Raw genomic sequence first — 25959 nt, forward strand, 5'->3', positions numbered from 1 at the left:
GAAATCAAGCAGTGATTCTATTAGTAAGAAAAAATGGAGAACAGAGAGAGCCAGGTAGTAGATATTGCCATTCAGGGTGATGTGATAGAGTGTAACTGATACAGAGGGGCCTGCTTTGAATAGAGTCATCATAGGCCTTCTCAAGAAGTAACAACTGGGCTTAGGCCTAAAGGATACAAGTGAGCTTGCCATATGAACTGGAGGACAAGGATTCCAGGAAGAAAGAATTTCCTTTTATTTCAAAATAGATTGACTTCTGCTCACAGAATAATTTTGACCTCATTACATTATTCAACTACTAAGTTTTCCTGGGTGATAATCTGTTTTCTTCCCTAATTCTTAATTCTCCAAATCTCAAAGCATGTTACATTATGGCAAGTTTTGATTTATTGAAAAAGCCAACTACAGCCACCCTGTAATTTTGTACCTGGTAGGAAGATGGTTGAGAACATATTTAGTAGCAAACTACTATTTGATATATTATTTAGGGGTGTGTCTATTGGGGGGCTGGGGGGGGGAGGTAGCCAAGCCAAATAAAGTGTGCATCTAGTATATCTTAGAAACCACAATGAGTGGTGTAAATAACATACTAGATCCAGACAAAACTACTTACAAATTAGGGTATTAAATCACAGCTCACATTACAATAACATGATTTGGTTTGGTGTTCACTGGAATAGAAGCATTCGTATGGAACTAATGTGATGTTTTGTGTGAATGTCACATTAGTTATGCATTTGTTACGTGATTTTTGTGGGTGCCAGAATGTAATTCATTGGAATAAACAGAAGAGCCTAGTGGCATTAAAGCCTAAAGCTCTAAAGGGGAATTTGCCTTCATTAAGTCTTCCCATACCATAATTAAGGTGCCATTATATCCAGTGCTTTTCTTAATGAATATTTTACACTGACATCAAACAAAAGAAGAAATCAGTAATACTATTTATTTCTGCAGATTTTATGTGAACAAGATCATTATGAAGTAAGTGGTTTTGTCTAAATATATTATGCAATGGCAACATGCCCTACTACAGAATACAGAGATGCTGTGTGTGGATGGATATGTGTGTGTACATGTATTTAAGATCATTCTCTTGAATGGCTGATCCAACCACAGAGGAGGAGAATTGCCCCTGAGATCATTATGTGTTTAGAGGAAGAAGCTCTAAGGCTATTCTTTTTCCGAACCAACCAGATTCCTCACACAGTTGCATGTATCTAGCAATGAACGTTAAGATCTAGTCTATGGGACCAAGAAATTACGTCTGTCCTAAAAGTGTTAGCAGGTGAGCTTCATTTTCAAGAGCAAAGATTATGTCCTTTTTACTTCTGTAGCCCCAACACTTAAAATGATGTTTGGCATACAGCAGTTGCTCAGAAAGGTTTAAATGAATGAATGGCAACTCTTATTCATAACAATTTCCACTTACTCGAGAGCGCTCTATATTCCCATTAATGTATTTGACAGAAACCCAATACATAATAAAATTCTAAGATGAGAGAAATTAGGATTTCAGTGCCATTTAGTGTTTTATTGTATATATCCATCTCTGTCCAGAATCCTCTCTCACTATGACACATTAAATATATGTAGTGAACATGGATTGTAGTATATACATTTTGGTGTACAAAAAAATAGAACTTGTTTTATTTATCTAAAACTGGAAAGGTTCTTCATAGCAAAAGAAACCATTAACAAAACAAAAAAGGCAACCAAAGGGATAGGGGAAGATATTTGCAAAGGATACTTCTGATAAAGGACTAATCTCAACAAGGAAAAATCAAACAATCCAATTAAAAAATGGGCAGAGGACCTGATTAGATACTTTTCCTAGGAAAACATACAGATGGCCAACAGATATATGAAAAAATGTTCAACTTCACTAGTTATAAGGGAAATGCAAATCAAAGTTACAACATCTCACAGCTGTGAGAATAACCAGAGAGGCTATGGAGAAAAGGGACCCCTTGTATATTGCTGGTGGTATTGTAAACTGGTGCGGCCACTATGAAAAAGACTATGGAGGTTCCTCAAAAAATTAAGAATAGAGCTACCATAGGACCCAGCAATCCCTCTTCTGGGTATCTACCTGAAAAATTTGAAAACACTTATTTGTAAAAGTATATGTACCCCCTATATTCATTTTAGCATTATTTACAATAGCCAAGACATGGAAACAACCTAAGTATCCTTTGACAGATGATTGGATAAAGAAGAGGTGATACATATATACAATGGTCAATTTTTAAAAAAATTCAGTAACTTCTTTTATTTTCATTTGAAACAAGTAATAAGAGCAGCTTAAATGCTAAAAACCTTTTGAAAAACTAGTTTTAATTTCTAATTTGAGACTACTACCTCCTTAATAGGAGGTGAAAGGTTAATCTTTATTATTTGGGGATTTCCTTCTTTTTCCACGGGGTTTTGTCTAAGCTTCATGGGAGTCTACAGAAAAAAGACATTAGGGGAAGCAAAGCACCACGTCCTCTAAGTCATTCTCAGTCAGTCTCCCTCGGTGATGGGCCCATGTGAATTACTGATGAGTCTTTTCTCATCCTCTTTTGCATGGCTGTTTCCTTTAATTCCAGGTCTTTCTGGTGGGTGATTATGCTGCCCAAGGTCCCATCCCACCTAAACACTCCAATAGTCATTTTCTCCTCTAGTGCTGCCCCTCCAGAAACTTACCTGGGAAAAGCCTCACATCCTCTCTGCTCCTCTGATTCCATAAAACTACCTAGATTTTTGCCATCTCCCTAGGCTTTGGCCTAAGTAACAGTGCATTAAGTCTATCTCTCTGGTATGTATTAATATCTCTGCTCTTATTATTCTCCCTTTGACTGTCTCTTCTCCCCTAACTGGAGGATTTTTCTGGAGTCTGTTAGGGAAACTTTGTATCCAAATATTTGCCCTATGCTATGCATCTTTTCTGTTTTCCTATGAAGAGCTTCCTCTTTTTCCACTTTCTGAAGAAATATTATTTTCTGAGTCTATGAGCACAGAATAATTGAGCTTTATGAAGCTTTGGCTAGACTATGGAGGAACTTTTAATACTAGGGAAAAATTTGGTTAGTATTATAAAAGTATTATTCTACCCAATGAGTTTTCTATAGGCAGATGGAGCTGGAGCAAAGAAAGGAGGTGAGGCAGGGTTTGGGGAGTGGGCAGTAACAGGGAATGCTGTCTGGGCTGTGGAAGGAGCAAGTGGAGGTTAACAGAGAAATGCTCTAGGGTCTAGATCCTAGGAGCCAGGATTAGTCAAAGGAACAAAGCAAGACCAGGGACCAGCAACCAGAATCTGGATAACAAATACTGTAGATGTAACAGAGCCAAATTTATAGGAGGAGAGTTAAAAACAACAACAACAACAACAACCACCTTTGACACTTCTCCCAACCAGAGTGGAGTCTATGTCTCCTCCTCTGGAGTCAGACAGGACTTGTGACTGTTTGGATCAGGAGAATAGTGGAAATAACACTTTTTGACTTCCAAGCCCAGGTCATTGAAAGCTACGCGGCCTTTGTTTTTTTTAAATTAGCTCTTGGGTTGCTCTTTGTCAGAAACTAGCTACCATGCTGAGAGCAACTAAAGCCACATGGAAAGGCCACGTGTGGGCACTTTGGTCAACAGTCCCAGCTGAGCCAAATTTTTGAGTCATTGCAGCCCAGGCGCCAGACTGGTGAGTGAAAGAGCCTTCAAACGACTCTATAGCCTCAGCTATGAGTCACCACCACCAGCTGCTGGAGACTTCTTACCCAGCTGAGGCCTTAGATAGCATGGAGCAGAGAAAACACAAGCCATCTCAGCTATGTCCTGTCCAAATTTCTGACTCACAGAATTCATGAGTATAATAAAACATCTTATTTTATGCCACAGTCTTGGGCTGGTTTGTTACTCAGCATTAGATAAGTGAAACAGTCGAGAAACAAAAACAAGGAAAACACCAGGAAAGCAAAGGGCTGGAGCTGCCCATTGCTAGATTGGAAGGCCAGTCCAGGAAAAGAAGGTTATAAAGCTATACGTGGAGGACAATGAATTGAAACTCAGTCGGCTTCCGACACCCATGTTCTTGATCACATTATGGAGCTTGGTATGGCCCCAAACTTGTGTGGATCTTGCAGAAAAATCTGCAAACCTAGAGGTCCTATTATTTTTTGATAAAAGAAAAAGAGCTATTGGCCTTTTCCCTCAAGAAACTGTATCTGAATGATAACCAAAAAAAAAAAAAAAATGAAGTTTGAAAAGTGAAGTCTTACACCATTTCAAACACTATCTATGACCAAATGCAGTTAGGCTTTATAGCCACTAAGATATGTTGGCTAATGATAGAGTTACTTTTTTATGGAGAAAAGACAACTATTGTTTGAAAGAAAACACTGTGGCATAAACACAACTGAAGAGAAAATAACAGCCATTAACTGTTGCCAAGTGTGGAAATAAGTGTTTCTTATATTTTTTTCTCATTAATCTTCACAGAGGCCTCTGAGATGGTCATTTTTACCTCCATTTTTCCAAATGAGGAAACAGAAACTCAGAAAACTTAAATTATTTGCCCAAGAAGTTATCACATATTCCATGGCCTGAAAAAAATGATAAGAAAAATGCCACGGTAGCCCTCCTTTTCTGCAGTGAATCATAGCACAGACAACAGCATTTGTACTAATGTCTTGAATTTGAACAGTATTTGTAATTGAACAAATTATTGCTTCTCATATAATTTTCAATTGTGTGCAGTATGCATATGTGCTACACTCTACTTTTAGCAGTTTCTCATCTCAAACTAGGTATGATTAAAGAAAGAGTTCAGCTGACAACAGAAGAAATAAGTATTCAATGACGTTATCTAGTCTTTTATAATAATCCTAATAAACATAATCTGCCTGCAGGTTTTACTAACCAAAGTAAGATACACTCTCAAGGTCTTTTTTTTCTTCCTACTATTACAAAAGAACAAGTACATCTTTTAAGTTTGTTTAGGAAATATACAAAATCCTTGGATAGCTTTTAAATTCTAATCCAACTATTCTCAACCAAGCTACAAAGGGAATTTAATTTGGTTTTGCATAGGCAGAAAGAAAAAAAAAACTCCTTAATTTAGACTATTTGAGTAGTAAGGCCAATAGAAGATAGTGATAATCCTAAAATTATGTCATCAAAGAAAAGGACAAAGAAGAGGAATAGGAAAAGAGGAGAAAGAAAGGAAGACATTTCTTACTTTTAATTGTAAAGAGTATAGTATACCGTGAGCATAGCTAAGCTGTAACAATGAAAGAACTCAAGAGACAGACCTTAAATAAGTTTCTTCCTTTCTTTCCATAGCAGTTTAGAGATAAGAGGCCCAAGGCTGGTAGGGCATCTCTCTCTGGGTCTCACCGGCTGTTTCAGTGCTTACTCTTTCCTAGCCAGTAAGAAATAAGAAATGCAGGGCTGCTCACATCCTATCATCCAGAATGTAATGACATGGTCCCACCTAGTTGCAAGGGGCTCTGGAAAAAAAGGATCCCAGCAATGTGACTATGTGCTGAGCTAAAATTCAGAGCATTCTATTACTGAAAGGAAGAATACATATCAGGGGACAATTACCTGTCTATGCCATAGTCAACGTGTTGGGAAACTGTGGCCCAAATCTGGCCTACCTCTTGTTCTTGAACAACCCGTGAGCTATGAGTGGTTTTCACAGTGAATGTTTACAATTAATTTGATGCTAGAGAACATCTTTGAACCCCAATTAAGCAGAATATTATTCCCTCCCAAAAAACAATTCCATTCTTCTCATGAGTAAATCTGTTACGAAAATGGTACTCAATTATTATTATACTTTGAATCTCATTACTGAATAAACTTGTTATACAAGTAATGATATATCCTTGATTTTGCCTCTTGGCCTATAGAGCCTACAGTATTTACTATCTGGTCCTTTACAGAAAAGGACCTTGCTGCCCCTTGTCATGGTCTGAGCTGCATTAAACTAGTGGAATTCCTGTAAAGTGTAGAAAGAAGACTGACTTATAAGTAGCATAGAAATGGAACCCCATGACCCAAGAAGTCTGGCCCGTGTTTCTAATCAGTAAAACTTCTTTAACCAAGTCACAAATCCAGCAACAGCAACTTCTATTAGCCAAAGACCAGTAAAAAACAAGAAAGTAGGTGAGAAAAAAGTTCTGCACAGCCAAAATCACAGTACTCTTTATGCACTGCACATACAGAAGGATGTCCAGACCACCACACAGGGCACATTTTCTTTGTACAAGACACAGTTCTGTTAACTGTTAATAACCTAACTGGATTAGCATAAAATTATATTCATTATACTCTGTTTCAAGAGGCAGAGAATAATATACTTGAGAGAGCCTATCATCAAAATAGCGAACAGAAAATTTTGGCCATTTAAAGATATAAAACTTTTATTCTCCCAAGAACTCATGTAAATAAGATGTGATGCTGAGGTTGTAAACAGTTATTTCTAGTCCTAGCAAAACAGATTTTTAACCTAGTACTAATTTCCAATTTTATTTATTTTTTTATTTTATTTTTTTTAAGACTGTATTCTTATTAACAATATTGTGGCAAAACCTTGCCTACTGATCACAAATAAGATTTTTTAATGTAAGTGACAAGAGACCAGCTAAAATTGACTCAAGCAAAGAGGGAAAAGGAAGAGGAGGAGGGAGAGGAAGAAAGGGAGTCTATGTTTAATGCAGCTTTTTGGGGGTGGCTTATAACCAATTAATAACCGAACTTTGGAGATATAACCTTGTCTTAGGATTTGCCTGCATTAAAGAAGAAATCATTGACAAGATTGTATAAATTCTGAATACTATACAATTCTTCCTAACTTCTGTCCACCAAAAACCAGTGAGCAGGATCTACAGTTGTAAACCAATTGTATTATAGCCAAGATCCCCACCCTACTTCCCAAACATCAGGCAGCTGTATTTAAGTGTGGGAGACATGCAATGCAAAGGACAGGTTTTTTTGTTTTTTTTTTTTACCATTCATAGAAAAAGTACACTAAATGTGAGCATAACAGAAGTGAAAACATAAATTATTTTTTGAATTCAGGAATAATATTTTAATGGCAATATATTTCCTTAACTAGAACTTTATATTTTCATTGAAAATGAAAGTCTAAGCTAATTTGTTTATTAAGGAATAATTTAATGACAATGGTTTACCTAAAAACAAATGTAAACATATTTACTTTAGGAAAACAGAAGAAATTATCAGCTCTGTATAATTTCTTCAAACTCTTCAGAATTTCTCAAACTATGATTTTTGGAACCATTAACAGATGTATGTCTCACACACACACACACACACACTCGGGCGGTCAAATATGATTCACATTAGTATCTTTTAGAATGTGAGAAATCTTGCAGTAAAGATACTTCAAATTTGTTTAATCCAGCATTTCCCAAAATTAACTTCCTCAAAATTAACTACAGTGTTTCACCTCCTACCCCTACTTCCAAACCCCCATTCCCCAAATCAACTTTTGGGAGTTTGTGGAACTAGTCACATAAAGCAAAGTTTGGGAAACACTAGTTTAGTGGTTTCTATCTACACAGATTTTGCTGTCTGCATAATATGTAAGGAATCTTGAGTGACAATTGCACCCATTTGGATACAACTTCAACTGACTCCATAATTAGAAATTTAAAATGCAAATTTTTCAAAAGCAAACTGCCTTTACCATTTAGAAAAATGTTGCTAAGATTTATTTGGATTTGGGTACAGTCATATTACTTTCCAGTGTATCTGGTACAGGTAATAGGCTCCAAAGGCCTATAAATATTTAACACAAATCTGAAGAGCCATGTCTAAATTTTATATATAAACCTGCCTAACAATTTTAATATGACAAAGGTACTCTGAACTTTTTAAATTTTTTGCAAAAGATGTATATTACGGATTCACGGTCATGGGGGTGAGGACATGAAGCCATTGCTATTGAGCTTCAAATGTGGCAGCAAAGAATTGAGATCATCACCACCTCTCTCTAAATATAATGAAAATCTAACTTTACAACACTCCTCTTAAACGAGCTTTCCTCATGCTACTTGGCTATGCATTAAATCTTGGCATACACACACAAAAAATAAAAACAGTAGTTCTAAAGGTTCATTTATGTTGGCTGGATTATGAAGATTAACTCCTCAGATGCAGTTCTAAAGAAGTCATCGAATGTAAGTATAATTGAAAATAAAAACCTGAAAAACATTTAAATATTGATAGGAAAGTGAATAGATAGGATATAGTCAAGACACCATTCTTTAGATACATAATATCAGTATATGACATAAAGGAATAAAAAATTAATTCTCTAGGGAATATAATAGAGATTTCAGAGTCAGCGAGGCATTTTTTCTGGAAATAATATAGCATACTAATTCTCATGACAGAGGCACGCATGCAGAGTGTACAGATTTAATATATTTAAATATTGGGTCACTTGTGCTGAAGACTTTTAAAATGTGATAAGTTGGGTTTATTATTAACTTTCTAAAGTATTCTAACCCTGGGTCCTAAAGACAGCCAGGTTCTCTTCTCTAAAGTAGCCTGTGGCTTCTGTTGCCTTGCTAATTCACACAAATATTAGCCCTATGCTAAAATGCAGTGTTTCTCAAAATCTGCGTGCTGCTGTTGAAACATACAATGATTTCAGGTGGTCCAGGGAGTATATTCTATTTTAATAATGAAGATAATTATGATAATAATCCAAAAACGGCTACCAGGTACTGTGTGCTGCCAAGCAAAAATTCTAGTATATTAATTTAAATGGACTTCACAAGACCACCATATAGTAGCTACTATTATTATCTCTAATAAATAGAAAAGAAATAGAGGCTCAGAGAGGCTAAGTAACTTGCCCAAAATCACACAGCTGGAAAAGGGAAGAGATTAGATTCAAATTCAAGAAGTCTAGCAGAGTCCATGCTTGTGTTCAGGGAATAATGCTATAACATATAAGTATGTGGGGTATTTTGGGGGGTGGGGTGGAGCTAGAGATTAAGAATCTTCATAAAATGTGAAGTGAATGTTAATAGGCAAATGACAGGTCAGAAATTTGGGTAAATGTCCTGCTGCTGATCTCCTGGAGATGAATAGCTCCAACTTTCAACTTAACAACTTGCAATGTTCTCCAGAAAATTCTCTTGTTCAAATAGAAATCTTTCTACTTTTAAATGTTTTTAAGACATCACATAACCACATTTCTATGGGAAATATAATTCGACTCTGAAAAAGAAAGGGCTTGATTATTGTATATTAAAATTTAAGAAAAAATCAAACTTAAGAGAAAGCTGACAATCAGATCAGAAATATTATAGGAAGCTTCTTGCTCATTTTCTCCAGAGGTTAAAGGAGAATATATTTTTTTTTTAAGAGGGCAGAAGTTTAAGGTTTAGCAAGGGAATAAAGACATGTTTTGTCTGACACTTCCCAAGTCAAATCCAGCATTTATCAAATGATTCTTAAGTGCTGTAAAAAAAAAAAGACAGGACCTGGAAACCTGAGTATATTAAGCTTTCATTATTATAAATTTGTATTTTAAAAACTCAGTATCTTTTTTGTAAATATGCACAGGTTTCTCTGATAATTTATCTTTTTGTAAAACCACCTCTCACTGAAGCATTTTAAATAAAACTCCTATATCTAAAATGAATTCTTGGCATTTGGGAGTTTAAAATCTCCCTAAATTCAGAAGGGAAAAAAGACGGCATAATTATAGTTCATCTGAGTGCAAAGTCATAGAGTAATAAAAAGTACTTAAAACCAAAGAGTAACATCTTAGAATGGCATTTAAAACAAAACAAAACAAAAAAACCCAAACTTACTGGCATTCAAATTTTTTTCATGCAAATTGTTATTCATTAAATCAGAAGAAAATGTGTGCTATCATTTTTGATAAGGCAAACAATATTCAAAATTGGCATTAACTAAACACAACTGGCCACTATGTGAAAAACCAAATGCTTTAATGAGGCTATCAAGAACAACAGTTCAATTATATCATTGGATACATTAATATCGATCCATAATTTACAGTGCTATGGATCATACAGAAATTATTGCTGCATCCAACAGCAGATGACTACATTACAGTACCAAGCGTCCGCAAGAGACAGTCGTTTGTCTTTTTGTTTTCCCAAGAAATAGGGTTTCTTAATACACTGTTATCAACATCAACTTTTCCCCAGTGCATTTAAAAAATATCAATAAGTGCATTCCTTTGTGCTTTTATTTTGTACCTTTTAACTTCCTATGTATTTTATTTGTTCTTATTGCTTTATTATTTAAAAACAACCAGAAAAACTTTGTCATCCTATGTATGACCAGGTTGGTTGTATGGTTTTTGGCAAAGTCAGAAGGTTTGGTATTTCCATTACCTTACCCAGAGGCAGGTGGAGGGTTTGGCATTTTAGTCACTCCACATGGAGGCCCAACCCGGGTCACAATTCTGCACCCAGGGATGGAGGGAGTGGTGTGGATCATTCTCTCATCATAAACGGGGAGCTCAAACCACCACCTCTTGGCTTAATTAGTCCCTAAAATGAATCCACACTCTATTTGGCAAAAAAGAAAGAAATAAAACCACGCCCGAAGTTGCAGCGTTCTCCTGGGCTTACTCACCTGCCACTCCCAGAAATTGTCTCTTAAGAAGGGGAAGGGGGAAGCAGGCGATGATGAGCTCAGGAGATGCGAGATCCAGGACAGTGGTACAAGATGCCATGCTTTCTCTCAACAAAGCTTTCTATAAGGGTTAACCCTGGCCATGTTCCGTGGGCCACGGGCTGGTCAACCTTGCTCTATTTTTAAAAATCTTTCAAATCAGCTAAAGAAAACTAGCATCATACCATTGCAATCTTTGAATTTTGCACCCAGGTCCTCTCTCCCTATATAAATATGAAGAGAAAAATAGACAATGCTATGATTGTATCAATGAACACTATGGTACAATTAGCTGTTCATGCAGATTTGCATCACTATTCTAGGAAAAGAGCTATACAATTAAGGAGGTTGAAAGAATGGGAACTAATTTTCCCTACCCCCTTACATAATAAAGCTATAAAACTGATAGCATCATCAACATTTCCAAGGATTCTCAATGCCCAGCGTGCTTGGGAACTATGCAGTTGATTATTTTCACGTAAGCCAACCATCCATATATCTGACAATCACTCCTTCTCTCTGAATCCTCCAACACCCATCACCAATTCACATTTGACATTTAAACTTTTTTTTTTTTAACCCTCCTGAATAAGGTTTCCTGATGAAAGAAGTTGGCACTCTGTCACTAAAATATATTTAATATTAAAAATATCTGAAGGAAAATTGGAAGCTCTTATATTGTCTACATAGGCACCGTGCTACATGTTCCTCTTGATTACAGCTACCATCTCGAAACTTTCTCCTGCATTACAGTTCAGTCAGTGCTCATCCAAAAAAGACTACTGCTATATTTAAGGCACTTCATTCTGAATGGATATGCTTTATGCTACTTGCTATTCAATTGTAGGCTGCTACTGAGAAATTCCATTCAACAGCCTGGCTCTTAACACCATATGTCATCTGTATAAAACATCTAGGCCTGATAGAATACATGTAACACTACTATTATTGCATAGGACTACACAAGTAGATAATGCACTGAAACTAACTTTACAACATTGCTGCTTGTTAAAACATTGCTATCAAGTAACAGTGATTTGCCGATACAGTATTTCTCTCTTTAAAAAAATTCAGCAAGTTTGCCGAAATAAACCTCAATTCAAATGACCATAATGAGCGTATTAACGCTATGGTTATAAGTCTCCCAGAATATTGCTATTTTTTTATCACTAAAAATAAATATGTAAGTTTATTTTCCCTAGAAAGCAGGTTTTAACCTATTAATACTACATCTTAAGTGTGTGGAAAACAGTTCCAAGTGAGACTGTAATATACAAAATATTCGCAAAGCTCTCTTTAAACACAAGACCTTGCATAAAAGTTTTCTTTCATGTGTGTACAAAGAATGCAGAAAACCACCAGTGAGTTGTAAAAATACTGAAAACTTGCCATTTTAAGATGCATATTCTTACAAATTAATACAAACATACTGAAAAAAATTATGACAATAATCTGTACAAATCAAATGAATAGTAAAACATAATTTAAAAATAAAAATAGTAAAGCCAATTAGAAATGTGCCCAGTTTGGTTTCCTTATCAAAAGCAAAACTGAAGGAAAAAAGAGTAAAACTTTCAGTGCTCCTCAATATTTTACTTTGAAAGAACATAAATTTTCATTTCAAACTAAAATATATCTTATGAAAAACTGAATCATACTAATTGATGAGGAAACTTATAACAGCACAGAGTGAACAATGAGATCCCACGTTTCAGAACCTTGGTCTGTCTCCCTCCAATTTCAGTTGCTCCTAAGTAAGGTATCAATTATGTTTTCTAACCAGACAATTGTCATAAAAATGGCTGTATTTTTTTTTCCTTTTATGGAACATAGTATTTCTTTAAATAGTGTGCAGTATAAAGACTAAATACTGCTAGAAGGGTACTGTATCTTTAAGGCAGTACCGACGAACACATTTACAAAATGGAAAAAGTTAGTGTGGATTTCTTCTTTTCTTTTCTCTCTGTCTCTCTGACTTTCTCTCTTTTTATTTTATTTTATTTTTTGGTTGCTTTACATTCTTTCCATTAAACTTTACATTTAATTTCCAAGGAAGTCGCAGGCATAAAAATCTCAAACCATGTTTCCCCTGAATAAGAATGGACAGAAATTTCTCTGATGCAAAATCCTCTTGCTCAGAAAGCTAACGTCCAGGGTGAATTCAGTTCACAGATACTGTACACTTATTGTACAATACTTTAGAGGCATTTGTAGTTGTAAAATAGAATATACAAGTCTGTTTCACAAAATTCTAAAAATAAAATATATCCTGGGCTATTGATAAAGCATGAAAAAAAATTCATATTAAAGGAAAATTATCAAGAAAACCCCTTCAGGTCAATTATTAAATCTACTAATCAAGAAAGAAGCAGTTTGTGAGAATGCAGAGCAGGGAGGCTTTGCTAACAGGCATGCTCAGTTTCTTCCATGCTCATACTGCTCCTTCGGCTGCTTGTTTTGGAAGCTCCAGGGGACACTGAGGAAAGAAGTGGATCAGTTACGCCAACAGGAGAAAGAGTATCATCCATCAGGATGTCTTCCAGTTTAGATCCCATTTTCGTGGGGACACTATAGGCTTGGCCGCTCTCAGTCCCGGTTCCAAGGTTGTTGTTAAAGGTGATGGTGCCGTCTGTGAGATCGAGGGTTGTTGTACAAGTTAGATCTGCGTGATGCGGAAGGAGGTCTTGGCTGCAGTTCTCAAGAGAAGGTTCTTGCTTGATGATCCGATTCACCAAATCTGGAGAACAGAGACCCGTGGATGGAATAAGGGAAAGTCCATGTGCTCGAGCCTGCATTTCAAGTTCCTACAATAAAAGTGAAAATCAGACACTTAAATAGGTGGAACGCAGAAGATGTCAGGGCAGTGAAACTACTATATATGACACTATACTGATGGATACCGGTCATTTTATATTTCTCCAAACTTGTAGGATGTACCACACCAAGAGTGAATCCTAATGAAAGTAGGGACTTTGGATGATAATGATATAGGTTCATTGACTGTAACGAATGTACCACTCTGGTGGGGATGTTGATAGTGCGGGAGGCGGGGTGTAGGGCGGGGGTAGAAAGCCTTGTACCTTCTGTTTAATTTTGCTGTAAAACTAAGACTGTTCTGAAAAATATTTAAAAATTAGACACTTAGAGGGAAATTGATAAATATTAAAATAACATTTTTTTGCTCTTTTAAATTAATGCCATATTTCTTAGAGTATAAGTACCATCGGTAGTAAAACGAAATGATTTTATGGTGGTATATGGATTTTATTATGCATTAAATGTAAAGACACTCTCTCACAGATGTTAATGTTCACAATGAAGATAAGTTTAAATATATAAAAATAAAATTTCAATATGTAAGCTGATTAAAGGAAAATATTCAGTAAATAATATTATTCCATGGTCTCTAACCTGTGCGCTGAGATATCAAGGGATATAATGAACCCAGAGGGCACTGGGGATATTTTAAAATTTCAAGAAAAATGGTGATACTATTGTGGGAACTGTCATAATCAAGATAGTTTACAGCTTCATCGCTAGATTGTGCTGTATTCTCTTCTATTGCATCGTAGTATCACAAAGCTGGATGTTGGGTGGTGGTTGTGATAACAAGCAAGTACTAAATGAAAATTAATGTGTAATGAATAACAAGGGTCCAATCTGATCCCAACACTCAAGAAGTTATGCGGTGCCCAACAGGAACACATGTCCCATTAGTAAGTAATGTGGTAAGTAAATATTTAAAAATAACATTAAAAATGCAATTTTTCTTTCGAATTACATGTTTTATATCTTCAAATGGCGACTAAGTTGTTAGGACCCAAGAGAAATGGTAGGTATTTCCTTTGGTCTAGAGGTGAATTGTGTGTTGGAAAAGTAACTAAGATACCAAGGGCACTGTAAACTCAGAAAGTTTGGGTAGTAATGGCAAAAGTGGTGAAGGCTCTACACAAGCAACTGAAACTTGAGAAGCATCACTTAGCCCATCTCACCACGAGGAACAGAAACCTTTTTTAATTGCATAAAAAAGTTCTTATCTGTAAGATGACTAATTCCTTCCTACCTTTTCTTCACATTTCATATGTTGAAATCCTAACCTCCAAAACCTCAGGATGTGATTGTATTTGGAGACAGTGTCTTTAAAGAGGTAATTAAGTTAAAATGAGATCATTATGGTAGGCCTTAACACAATATCCAATAGGACTGGTGTCCTTATAAGAGGAGGAGATTAGGACGCAGAGATGCACACAGGTAAGACCACGTGAAAACACAGGGACACAGTGGCCACCTACAACCCAAGAAGAGTGGTGTCTGGCGAAACCAACCCTGCCTACACCTTGATATTGGATTTCCAGCCTTCAGATAACTGAGGAAATAAATTCCTGTTGTTTAAGCCACCCAGTGTGTGGTGTTTGCTATGGCAGCCTGTTGTCTAATTGAATTTGTGGAAGAGACTCCTTCAGTACTTCAAACGTCTTCCAAGCAGGTATTTCCCTTTCTCTTCCTGAGTATCCCTGAACCCATGTAAAATGAACCCTAGAGACCCTGACTGACTCTCTAATGAGCGTTCTACTTTCACATGCCAATGCCATCCTATCTATATTTGTGATACAATAATATGATAATAACATAATATAAATTTGAAGCAAGTCACCTTGGCTCATCAGAGAGAGAAAAGTACTCTCCAACATGATATGGCCTTTCAACCTTTGCCCACAAGCTAGAGATATATGTTTCAGAAATGTCATATTCAATCTATATTTAAGGTTGTTTGATCTGCAAGATCTTTCTTTGGATGCAATAGAAGTAAGAGATGGGAGCCTGAGATGTCACACAAGTATCTGTATGTTCCTTTCCACCATCTCCAGAAACATAAATCTCTCTAGGCATCATTTTAAAGCTCAGGGCTGTTTAATAAAATGGTAGTTCCAATGATATTAAGGCTTCAGGTTTGCTCTTCTGTGAAAATGTCTGCATGTATCACTTAGAGTGAAAATGAAAAGAAGCTGTTAGGTCCAAATTGAAAACATGCACTCTTTGTAAATCTACACCAACATGCTAGCAAGAGCAATCCCCGCCACTCATATTTTTTTTATAATAAAAAATATTTTAAAAAGCCGCATTAAGAGAGGCAAACATCTTACTCTAATCTTTTGTTATTTAATTAAAAATATTTCTCAGCTGACTAAAACATTGCTTAGATTTCTAAATAATGTGATACACCTCATTTGGAGAACTCAGGCTCACGGCATTACAGAACCTTCTAAATTAATAATGTTTTCTATGATATGCAAAAGTTCTAAAGACTGCCTCACAACATCACTGGAAGAAACTAAGATATCATCACCATGGAATTTCTAATTCACATATTTCACAATATTCATATTTCACATAAACAGACATATTTGGAACCTTAAAACCTACAGTTTTAAGCAATTATTATGTTTTATTAATATCTGTATAAGGAAATAACATATTTGTGCAAGCTGCTTTTATAAATGGGTATACTAAGTTTGAGAGATTGAAGACCTACTACTACTTCCTGAAAGGAGGGTACATGGAAAAAACAACGAAGGCCAAGAAAGGGAGAAAGAGGGGGAGGAGGATTTTCAAATTACAGTTGACCTCTACTTCACTACTGAGATTCTACAATGCACGCCCTAGAAAAGAACTGTCTTTGCCTCCCTGCCCCACGGCTGAAGACCACTGCAGTGAAATGCGAGATGTAACATCTAGAAATGTCAGCTCTGTTGTAGGGCATTAAAAAGATCAGAGGCCATTATTATTAATGAATTACTCTGTTAAATACATCCACTGTCCGGGCTTAACACCGCTAGATGAAACTTAATTCTCCATTGTGATGGTATCTGGAGATGGGGCTTTGGGAGATGCTTAGGTCATGAGGGTAGAGCCCTCATGAATGGTATTGGTGCCCTTTTAAAAAACAACCCAGAAAACTCCGTGCCTATTCCACCATGCGAGGTAACGGTAAGAAGACGGTTATTACTGAATTAAGAAGCAGGCCCTCATCACCCACCAAATCTGCTGGCACCTTAATCTTAGACTTCCCGGCCTCCAGAACTGTGAGAAACATATGTTTGTTCTGTAAGCCACCAATCTATGGTATTTTTGTTATGGCAGCACAAACGGACTAAGATAGTCATGTTTCTTTAAGTCACTGTAAACACTGAATTAGTGAACAATGAACCACTACTCCTAGGGGAAATACAGGATTAGGTTCCTGTGAGCCTCTGGTCACATTTTTATCACATAACCTTGTTTCATGTGTGTTTCTGTTTAAAGACCTCTTATTTAATATATAATGTTGATTTATTAACATTGAACTCACAGCCAAAAGCACAACTCATGTCTGGATGACAGTTATTTCCATAAGACATATCACAGCCTTCTTGTGCTTAAGAACACTAGACAACACAAAATCACCCACAAAGAACACAAAAATGTGAAAAACATGGCACTAAATAGATGCAAAAAGGACACTTGTTGATAATATGAGCTGAAACAAGAAGGCAGAGCATCGCCTTGTTCAACCTTAACTGAGAACAAGTGCGTCAAGCAACTCAAATTTGCTGCTCTGCACGTGTCCAAGAATGACCAAGAAAGTGCCACAAATATTGATCTGGGGTTACAAATAAATTTGTATGAGTAGGCAAATTCAGATAGGGAATTCACAAATAATTAGTATCAACTGTATTAGAATCATGTAAGTCAACTCCCTCAGGGCTAATTATATCCTTTCTTTTCCCATCTTAAAGTCAGTAACACGCAGTAAACTTTACACAGCCCATGCCACGTACCTGTATTCTGAGCAACAAATGCCGGTTGGCATGCTCCAGTTTCTTCTGTCGGTTTTCAAGTTCTTTTGCGCGTTGTTGTTCTCGTTGCAACTTTCGGATGTAGTCCACAGATGCTTTCAAAATGGTTCCTTTGTTCCAGCGCATGTCTCTGTGATGAAAATGGAAGGAAACACACTTTTGTATGATTTGAGGCTCAATGAAAATTCAAGACTCAGAGCATGCAGCTTCTAGAGATGTGATTACAATTATAAGTTGAAAATAGCTATCTTTCAGTGAGTTCTTGCCACGTGCTGGACACTGTCCACCCTGTTCTTATATGGGACATTGTGCATGAGTTGAAACAGAGACTATTCAACTTGCCCTATATCACAGAGCTACTATAAGGACTTAAATTTAGGTCTGTAGATTGTGAAGTCAGGACTTAAATTTAGGTCTGTAGATGGCAAAGTCAATATTCTTAACACTATATTAAATAAGTATGACTTCCTAGGACTATAAAATTAACTCAGACAGACAAGGTAAGCTGTGGTAAAAAAAAAAATTCTGCGAGTTCTCACTGCTTGATTGTATTTGGCATAAAAGTGTCATCCTCGGATTTTATCATGAATTTTCATGGGCAGGTTATCTAACTTCTGTCTTCATTTCTTCATCTATAAAATGCTGATACTACATTTATAAGAGCAGCCTCATACATGTGTTATTGGAATCAAAGGAGGCACTTTATATAAATATGCAGTGAAAAGTTTAGAATACAACTCGAATAATGGAGTGACACTTAAGGGCTCAATATAATAGCTACTTTTAAATATTAAAAATATTTAAATACCTGGCATTTACTATGTACCAGGTACTTTTAAAAGTATTTTAAAGCTCATTTAATCATAACAACCTCAGTGGGTAGGTACTAATATCCCCATTTTACAGACTGGGAAACTGAGGCACAGAAAGGTTAAGTAATTTGCCCGAGGTCATGCAGCCAGAAAGCCTAGATAAACTGGCTCCAGACTCCATGCCCTAAACCACCATTTCATTCTTCCTCTTATGTGACTGAGTCCTCAAAACAACTAGACTAGGTATAAATATTCTGACCCTCCTCCTTTTTCTTAAGAGATGAGAAAAATGAAACACAAGAACTTAAGTGTCTTCCCCACGGCCAGACATTTAGTAAGGGACTCTTTTGGAATTCAAACCCAGGGAGCCTGAGGTCAGTGCCTCTGTTTTTAATCACCATACCACTAATGTATTTATATATGAGAAAATTTAAAATGCCATTAAAATGTAGGTAAAAGTGAGCCAAAAAATTTAGAGCACTCCAGAAAAATAATTAAGAACGTAATTATAATTACATAATATTTCTATGGCCCTTTAAATTCATCTGAGCCCTTTAACAGATAATATTCATGATGATAATGACAGTGATAATGATGAAAACAAAAACAATTTAATGTATGCAAAATCTTAATCTATAGCTAGTAAAAGCAGATCGGAAGTATCAGGTGGGACGTGTGAATGGAAGGCCATTAACACAAGCCACCAAGTAATTGATCCTCATATGGGTTAGACGCAGAACAAAACAGAAGTTCTCCTGTGGGAGGCAAAGTTACAGCCTTGGGAGAGTTACTGGGGGTTGATCCCTGGGGTCTGAACACTAAAGATGGCAACCCAGGAGGTGTCCTCAGATATTCAGACTGAGCACTGAGCCAACTTGCTTATTGTTCAGGGCTAAGATCAAAGAAACAGAAACTTTAGAAGCCAGAGAGAAACGTAACTATAATGAAAGGTGTCTTAACGCAAACAGTAAGGTTAGAAACCAGTTACTGAATTATGTACACAGCTACTCAGTTTTTAAGAAGTGACATTTCAACAAATTATCTTGTGTTTTGCTTCCTTAGGAGACCCAACCAATTAATTATGCTTCTGGGCTTTAAAAAAAAAAAAAAAAAAAAAAAGATTTTTTTAAACTTTTTTTTGGTAGTGAGAAAGACCTTTTTTTTTTTTCACACAGAAGCGTACATAGATCTCTAATATATAAATCAATAAAAGCAGATTTGCTCTAGAGAAGGAGGAAATGTGGGGCTGAGGCACTGATTGGCTGGATTGTATCTCTACAGCAGCCCCAAAGTCTGTTTTAGAAACCTGGTATGGGAAAACTCCCATCATAGATTATAGCTCATTTTATATTAAAACAATACCGGCAATTAAAGATCATTATCAGTTCAGATTATAAACACATAAGTATGCTGATACAATGGTGAAAGAAGATATGCAAATAGAAGCGTTCACTTCAGCCCCATAATTTCATAATATGTTCCTAAAGAGATTCACATGCTACAGTTTAAAAGAATATGCTAAAAAGTGAAAGCTGATAAAGGACAGGAAAACGGGAATTCAATTTCAACTATCATGCAAGACTGACTAAAGGAAATGAAGGTCACAGCCCCTAAGTAGGATAAATTTGTGCTGCAGAACTGAGAATTTGAATGTTTGGAGTTTCAAAATGGCTTTCCTTGAAAAACCTGGGAAAGCAAAATGTTGATGATGGAAATTGTGCATGAACATTCATCAGGGCCACCTTACGATGGGCAATGGTTTTATTTTATTTTGTCACAAATTCCCTGACAATAATGTGAACAGCAAATTTAATAAGCCTTGCATGAATAATGCTTGATTTCATCTTTACATTTTATTAGGTAGCTAAAAGGTCATATTCACAGGCTAATTTCATAGAAGGCCTGTGGGAGCCATTAAAGTATATAGATCCTCTACTCCTTCGTTCAAATGGGCCAATTTCTAATGGATAAAAATTGTGTATTTTTTGTCCTATTTGCTGATGTTGCTAGCAGGAAAATTATCTTTAAAACTGTAATCTCTGAAAGGGGGGAGAGGAGAGAGACTGAAAGCTGAAATCTCAATTAGCTGACTCGTCCTTAGAAGAAGATTAAAAATTATTTTTTTTAGAAGGGTAAAACATACAAAGAACATGCAAGCTTTCAAAAACAAAACAAAACAAAACAAAACAAAACAAAACAATTGACTGATATTATTAAACTTGAAGTCTCCAACGTCGGCTCTTAGTACCTGGAGATATTGTATGAGTTGAAGAACAGTCAACAAATCTTGCTTTAACAGCTACTAAAATCTCTGTCCTGTATAAACTGTTAAAATAATTTTATTTTTTAGCAACTTGGTGTTTATTTGCCAAGGATTCTGAGATTTCAGAAAGCTACCTCCTCACACCTAAAGCTAATAAACATGTCCAATCATCCTTCTGTACAATTCACTTTATTTCTCTTGAAATTTTAGTTTGATGAGACTAACCAAAAGACAGGTGTAAGAAGGGTTTAGGAATGAAACCAAAGAGAGTGAGAGAACATCTTTACACCAGTTTTTATAACTGCACCCTTTTTGCAACACACGAAAAAACATTAAGGTACGAAAAAATATATGATGCAGATTAACACGCAATTGTACTCACGGATCATTTGACTTGGGAATCAAAGTACCTAGTTCTTTAATGCGGTCATTTATGTTAAATCTTCTTCTTCGTTCAACTTCAAGAAAAGAGCACAGAGGAACTATTAGTAACAGCACCACATTTGCGTTACTGTATCTCATTAAAGGCATGTGTGTATTAACTTCACAGGTCAGAACCATGTAAACCTGAACCTACACTTCTCTGTTTTTACCATGGTTTTGATACTGAGATTAAAACACTTTTTAAAATGAGCTACCTTTTATTATTAACAAAGCTCTGAGATATCCATTTTCTCATTGGATCCTCTAACAACCCTGAAATTGGAGTTACTATCCTCAGTTACAAATGGCAAAACTGCGTTAGACATATTTGGACTTGAAGACACCCAATAATACATGGGAAAGGCCCAAACTCAACCCTGATCCTCCAGCCCAGGGGTGGCAAGCTTTCTGCAAAGGGCCAAATGGTGAGTACTTCTGGCTTTGCAGGCTAAATGGCAAAAACTGAGGCCATTATGTAGGTACTTACATAATAGGAGAAAAAACAGATTTCTACAAATTATTTATTGACAAAAGTCAAAATGTGATAATATTAACCAGGTACAATTTTTTTTTTTTTTTTTTTGCAGAGCCAGTCTACTACTAACAAGAAGTATTAGTTGCAAAAATTTGGATTTTATATAATTTTCACATATTCCAAAATATTATTCTTGTTTTGATTTTTTGAAACCTTTTAAAAGTGTAAAAAACATTCTTAGCCCACTGGCCATACAAACACCCCTGCCTGCTCTAGCCTGGTGCTGCCCAATAGAAACAGAATGCAGGTTACATATGTAATTTAAAATTTTCCAGTAGCCACATTAAAAAGTAAAAAGAGGTGAAATTAACTTTAATATTTTATTAAATCCAATAATCTACAATATTATCATTTCAACATGTAACCAATTCAATATTTACATTCTCCTTTCTCTATTAAGTGTTTGAAATCCAGTGTGTATTTTACATGTGCGGTACATCACAATTTGGATAAGCCACATTGCAAGTGCTTGATAGGCAGATGTGACGAGTGGGTACAGTACTGGGTAACACAGCCCTAGAAGTTAAGTCCAGCATCTTTAACTATACCATGCATCCTAACAGCATTCCCGTCTTATAAATCCAGTGGTATGTTCAACTAAATTATCACCTTCTTAGGGGAGGGTGAAGTAGTAAAACATGAGTTAGTAAATGTTTCTAATTTGCTTGTAGTCTGGCAAATAAATTCCAAATAACTTAAGGTCTAGTATATTGAATTAAAGATGTTAATATTTTACCTTAAACATATCATAACCTAATGCACTTTTATTAGGTTATTTTGTATAACCTAATACATATTTATATTTGACCCACATAGACAGATAATATTATTCACTACTTTCTCAATATATGTTGCATTTTTTAAGCGGAGTGATTAATTCTATGATTGAATCAATTATATATTACTGTCTTATCATGAGACTTTTATAAAACAGAAATAGTAAGTGATAATCAATGGTTCTGAAGAAGATATTTTTGGACCTCTGATCTTCTAGAAACCTCCAAGCATGAGGTTTTCTTACTTTTTCCAAATTGAAACATATAAAGTGAAATAAAAATCCCCTATGATCCAGATATGACCACTGTTAAGTGTCTTATATATATCCTTAGTGATTATTTTTACACTCTAAAAATAAACATGTGGCACCCAAGACATAGTTTTTGGGACTCTTGATCCACATTCACTTCCTGGTGATCTCATTAAGTCTCATGGTTTCAAACATCACATACACACTGATACTTATATCTCATACTTACACATCCAGCCCAGACAACTACCTGGAACTCCAGACTCATACATCTGACTACTACGTGCCTCCATACGGAGGTCTAATGGGCGGCCCAACACTCCATACATGAGCTCCTGGTCTTCCCCATTCAAATGGCTATACCCATAGGCCTCCCCACCTCACTTAATATAATTCCATCCTTACAGCTAGCTGTTTAGGCGTGAACCTTGGAATCAATTCTGTACTTCTGTTATTCTCATATCCCACATGTAATCCATCATCAAAATCTGTTGGTTCTGCTTTTAAAATATTTCCAGAATCCGTCCATTTCCAACCTCCACTACTACCTGATAGAAGCCACCCTTTCTTGCCTGCATTATTGTGATTCTATTAACTGGTATTTGTGTTTCAGCCATGCCCACTGCTCCCTATCCACTTTAGTCTATCTAGAATACACCAGCCAGAGGGGTCCTGTTAAAATATAATTCGGAGCATGCCATTCCTTTGCTGAAAACCCTGCAATCACTTCCCATCTCACCTAGACAAAAGTCAAGTCCTCAAGGTATCCTACAAGCATCTGGTGGGCTCTTATCCCTCTGACCTCATTTTCTATTCCTCTCCTATCCTGACCATATCTTCGATTGTGACTTATCTGTGTTCCTCCTTTAACTCCATGAGCTTCTTGCTATTCTCAACTAAACCAGATACACTCCCCACTTTAGGACTTTATACTGCTATTACTCTGCCTGGAATACTCTTCCCCCAAACACTTGAATGGCTCTGCTCTCAACTCTCTCATAGTGACTCAAATTGACCTAAGAACCTTCCCTGACCACCTTATTTAAATCTGAATCACCAACCCAAAGCCCATCCTCACACTCTACCCTCATGGCTACACTTTGTCTCCTCATAAAACTTTCACCATCTGATATCCACATAATTCATTCATTCACCCATTCATTCATAGAACTTTCTAATATCTAATGCCTGCATATTTTATGTATGTATGTAATATGTGTCTTTGTTCACTGATGCAGTCCAAGCACCCATATGAGCCTGGCACATAACAGGCCCTCAGTAACTTATGTATTAAATAAAGAATGATACAGTTACAGTAGAATACTAAAAATGATTCTGCATCTATCTTTTCTTATCAGCATATTTTTGATATCTCTCACTGTGAACATTTAGATATATCACATTTTATTTTTAATTCATTGCCTTCCCTCCCCAATTATTTTTTTAATTTAAAAGTGATATAAACATGTAAAAAATTGAAAAATATATAAAAGTGTATAAAGGTAAAGAAAAAGCCACCTCTTTACACAATCAATCAAACACCTATATGTGCCTAAGGAAATAGTTAATGATGTCCGCCTCCTACACACACATCCATATAAACACACACACACACACACACACATCCCTATATGGAATGTTCTTTTTACATAATGGGATAGTATACATATTATCCTACTATTTGCTCTTGTCACTCGGTAACATATTGTAGAAATCGTCTAAGTTAGGTGAAACAGACTAACTCCATTCTTAAAAACCACTGAGTATACCTTATGTGGATGTACCACAATTTATTTACAAATCCTCTACTGATGAATATTAAGAGTATTTCCAAGTTCTCCTTTTTCAATGGTATAATAAACATTTTTGCCAGTACGTTTTATTCCTGTTATAATACTTACCCTATGCTGAAAGGGAATCACCTTAATGTATTTGTTTGTTCATCTACTCTGTCTGCCCCTGACTCAAATGTAAGCTCCCAGAGATGGGAAATCTGTCTGCCTGGTTCACTTCTGCAGAAAAATGCCTCACACATAAGGGGGGCTCAATAAAAAGTTATGAGTGAATAAGTGGATGTGTTCTTTTGTGCATTTTGGCAAACACACTTACAAGATAAATTCCTAGAAGAGGAAGGGCTGTGCCAACAGGCAATTTCACTTTGAGTATTAATTTCTAATGGTTAGTGAGATCTTTAGGATAGTTTTATAGCCCTCAGCATTTGAGTTAATCGTGTTTACACTTTAATGACAACCATGAGTTTGAGAGATTAGGTGCCCAAGTAAAGGTGAATATTGTTTTGACAAGATTTGGATAATGCCTAATTATCTTATTTCTAAGGTATTTTAGGAGAACTATCTAAGAGTAAAATTACTTAGAAGCTAGAGGAAACTTTAGAAATATTAATCCAAATCTTTTGGGTGAGAGATTAAGAAAGCATCTCACAACTGAAATGGAAACTGAGAAGGGTAGTGTCTATTAAAAGAAAAAAAATCACCCCCTCTAGGACCCAGCAATTCTACTTCCCAGTACCTAACCTGGAGAAACAAACTCCCTGTGCACAGAGGCATACACGCAAATGTTCACTGTGGCATTGTTTATAAAACTGGAAACAACATAAATACTTAGCAGTAGGTGGATTGCTAAACATCACACAGCCAAACTGTGGAATACTATGCAACAGTTTTTAAAAAGTAGATCCAGATTATTAACAGCAAAAGGCCTTCCGGACATACTGCTAAGTAAAAAAGCTAATAGCAACAAACATGGACAATATACTGTTTGTGTTAAATCATATACAAAACAAGAATTTTTATTCTCTGTGTGCATGTGTATGTGTGTGTATTCTTAAATACATGAAAAGAGGTTGGGAAGACGGACAGCAGACTGAAAAATAAAAAAGATTACTCTTATGATCAGCGGAGAACTCTGGCCTTACTCTGTCGTTTTAAACACTGGCCTTAATCTAGCATTTTTATAAGGACAAAGTTTATACATAAGTTATATTCTTAAAAATCAGTTTAGAAAAAAGAGGACAGGAGGTCATGAGATGAGAAAGTCACACAAATGCAAACTATATCCCACCTCTAAGCCCAATCACTTTTTTAACTGTGTAGCCTGTTATCGTTTATAAAACAAAAATCTTAAGTTTTTATGGGAATAGCCTAAAGATTTGATCAAGAGTAAATTAAATACATAAAAATAATTTTAAATGTTTAAAGATCTTTTTTTTAAATCATAGATAAAGTCAGAAATTTGGGAGGCTATCTCATCCATTGATTAATTCCTCCCCAGATATTTCACTTTTTTTCTTTCAAATCTCACTGGAGAAGGTGATCCCAAAATCTCCCTTTGTTAATAAGTTCCAGTGTGAGCAACACTTATAATTGGGTAGTTGG

General features: G+C 36.0%; 1 protein-coding gene across 6 annotated transcripts in view; it reads right to left on the minus strand.

Moving 5' to 3' along the window:
- Positions 1-9953: 9953 nt before the first annotated feature.
- The window catches only part of MITF (melanogenesis associated transcription factor), a 212665-nt gene continuing 196659 nt past the window's right edge, over positions 9954-25959 (minus strand). For all 6 annotated transcript variants that reach the window (XM_015593632.2, XM_025050807.1, XM_006917478.3 and 3 more), the window contains 3 exons: positions 20962-21037; positions 17487-17634; positions 9954-13472 (listed from right to left, as the gene is read on the minus strand). In XM_015593632.2, coding sequence (XP_015449118.1) covers positions 13071-13472; positions 17487-17634; positions 20962-21037 — 626 coding nt within the window. In that variant the 3' untranslated portion in view covers positions 9954-13070. The remainder of the gene's footprint in view (positions 13473-17486; positions 17635-20961; positions 21038-25959) is intronic.

This window comes from Pteropus alecto, unplaced genomic scaffold (assembly GCF_000325575.1).
Source record: "Pteropus alecto unplaced genomic scaffold, ASM32557v1 scaffold75, whole genome shotgun sequence".
Classification (NCBI taxonomy): domain Eukaryota; kingdom Metazoa; phylum Chordata; class Mammalia; order Chiroptera; family Pteropodidae; genus Pteropus; species Pteropus alecto.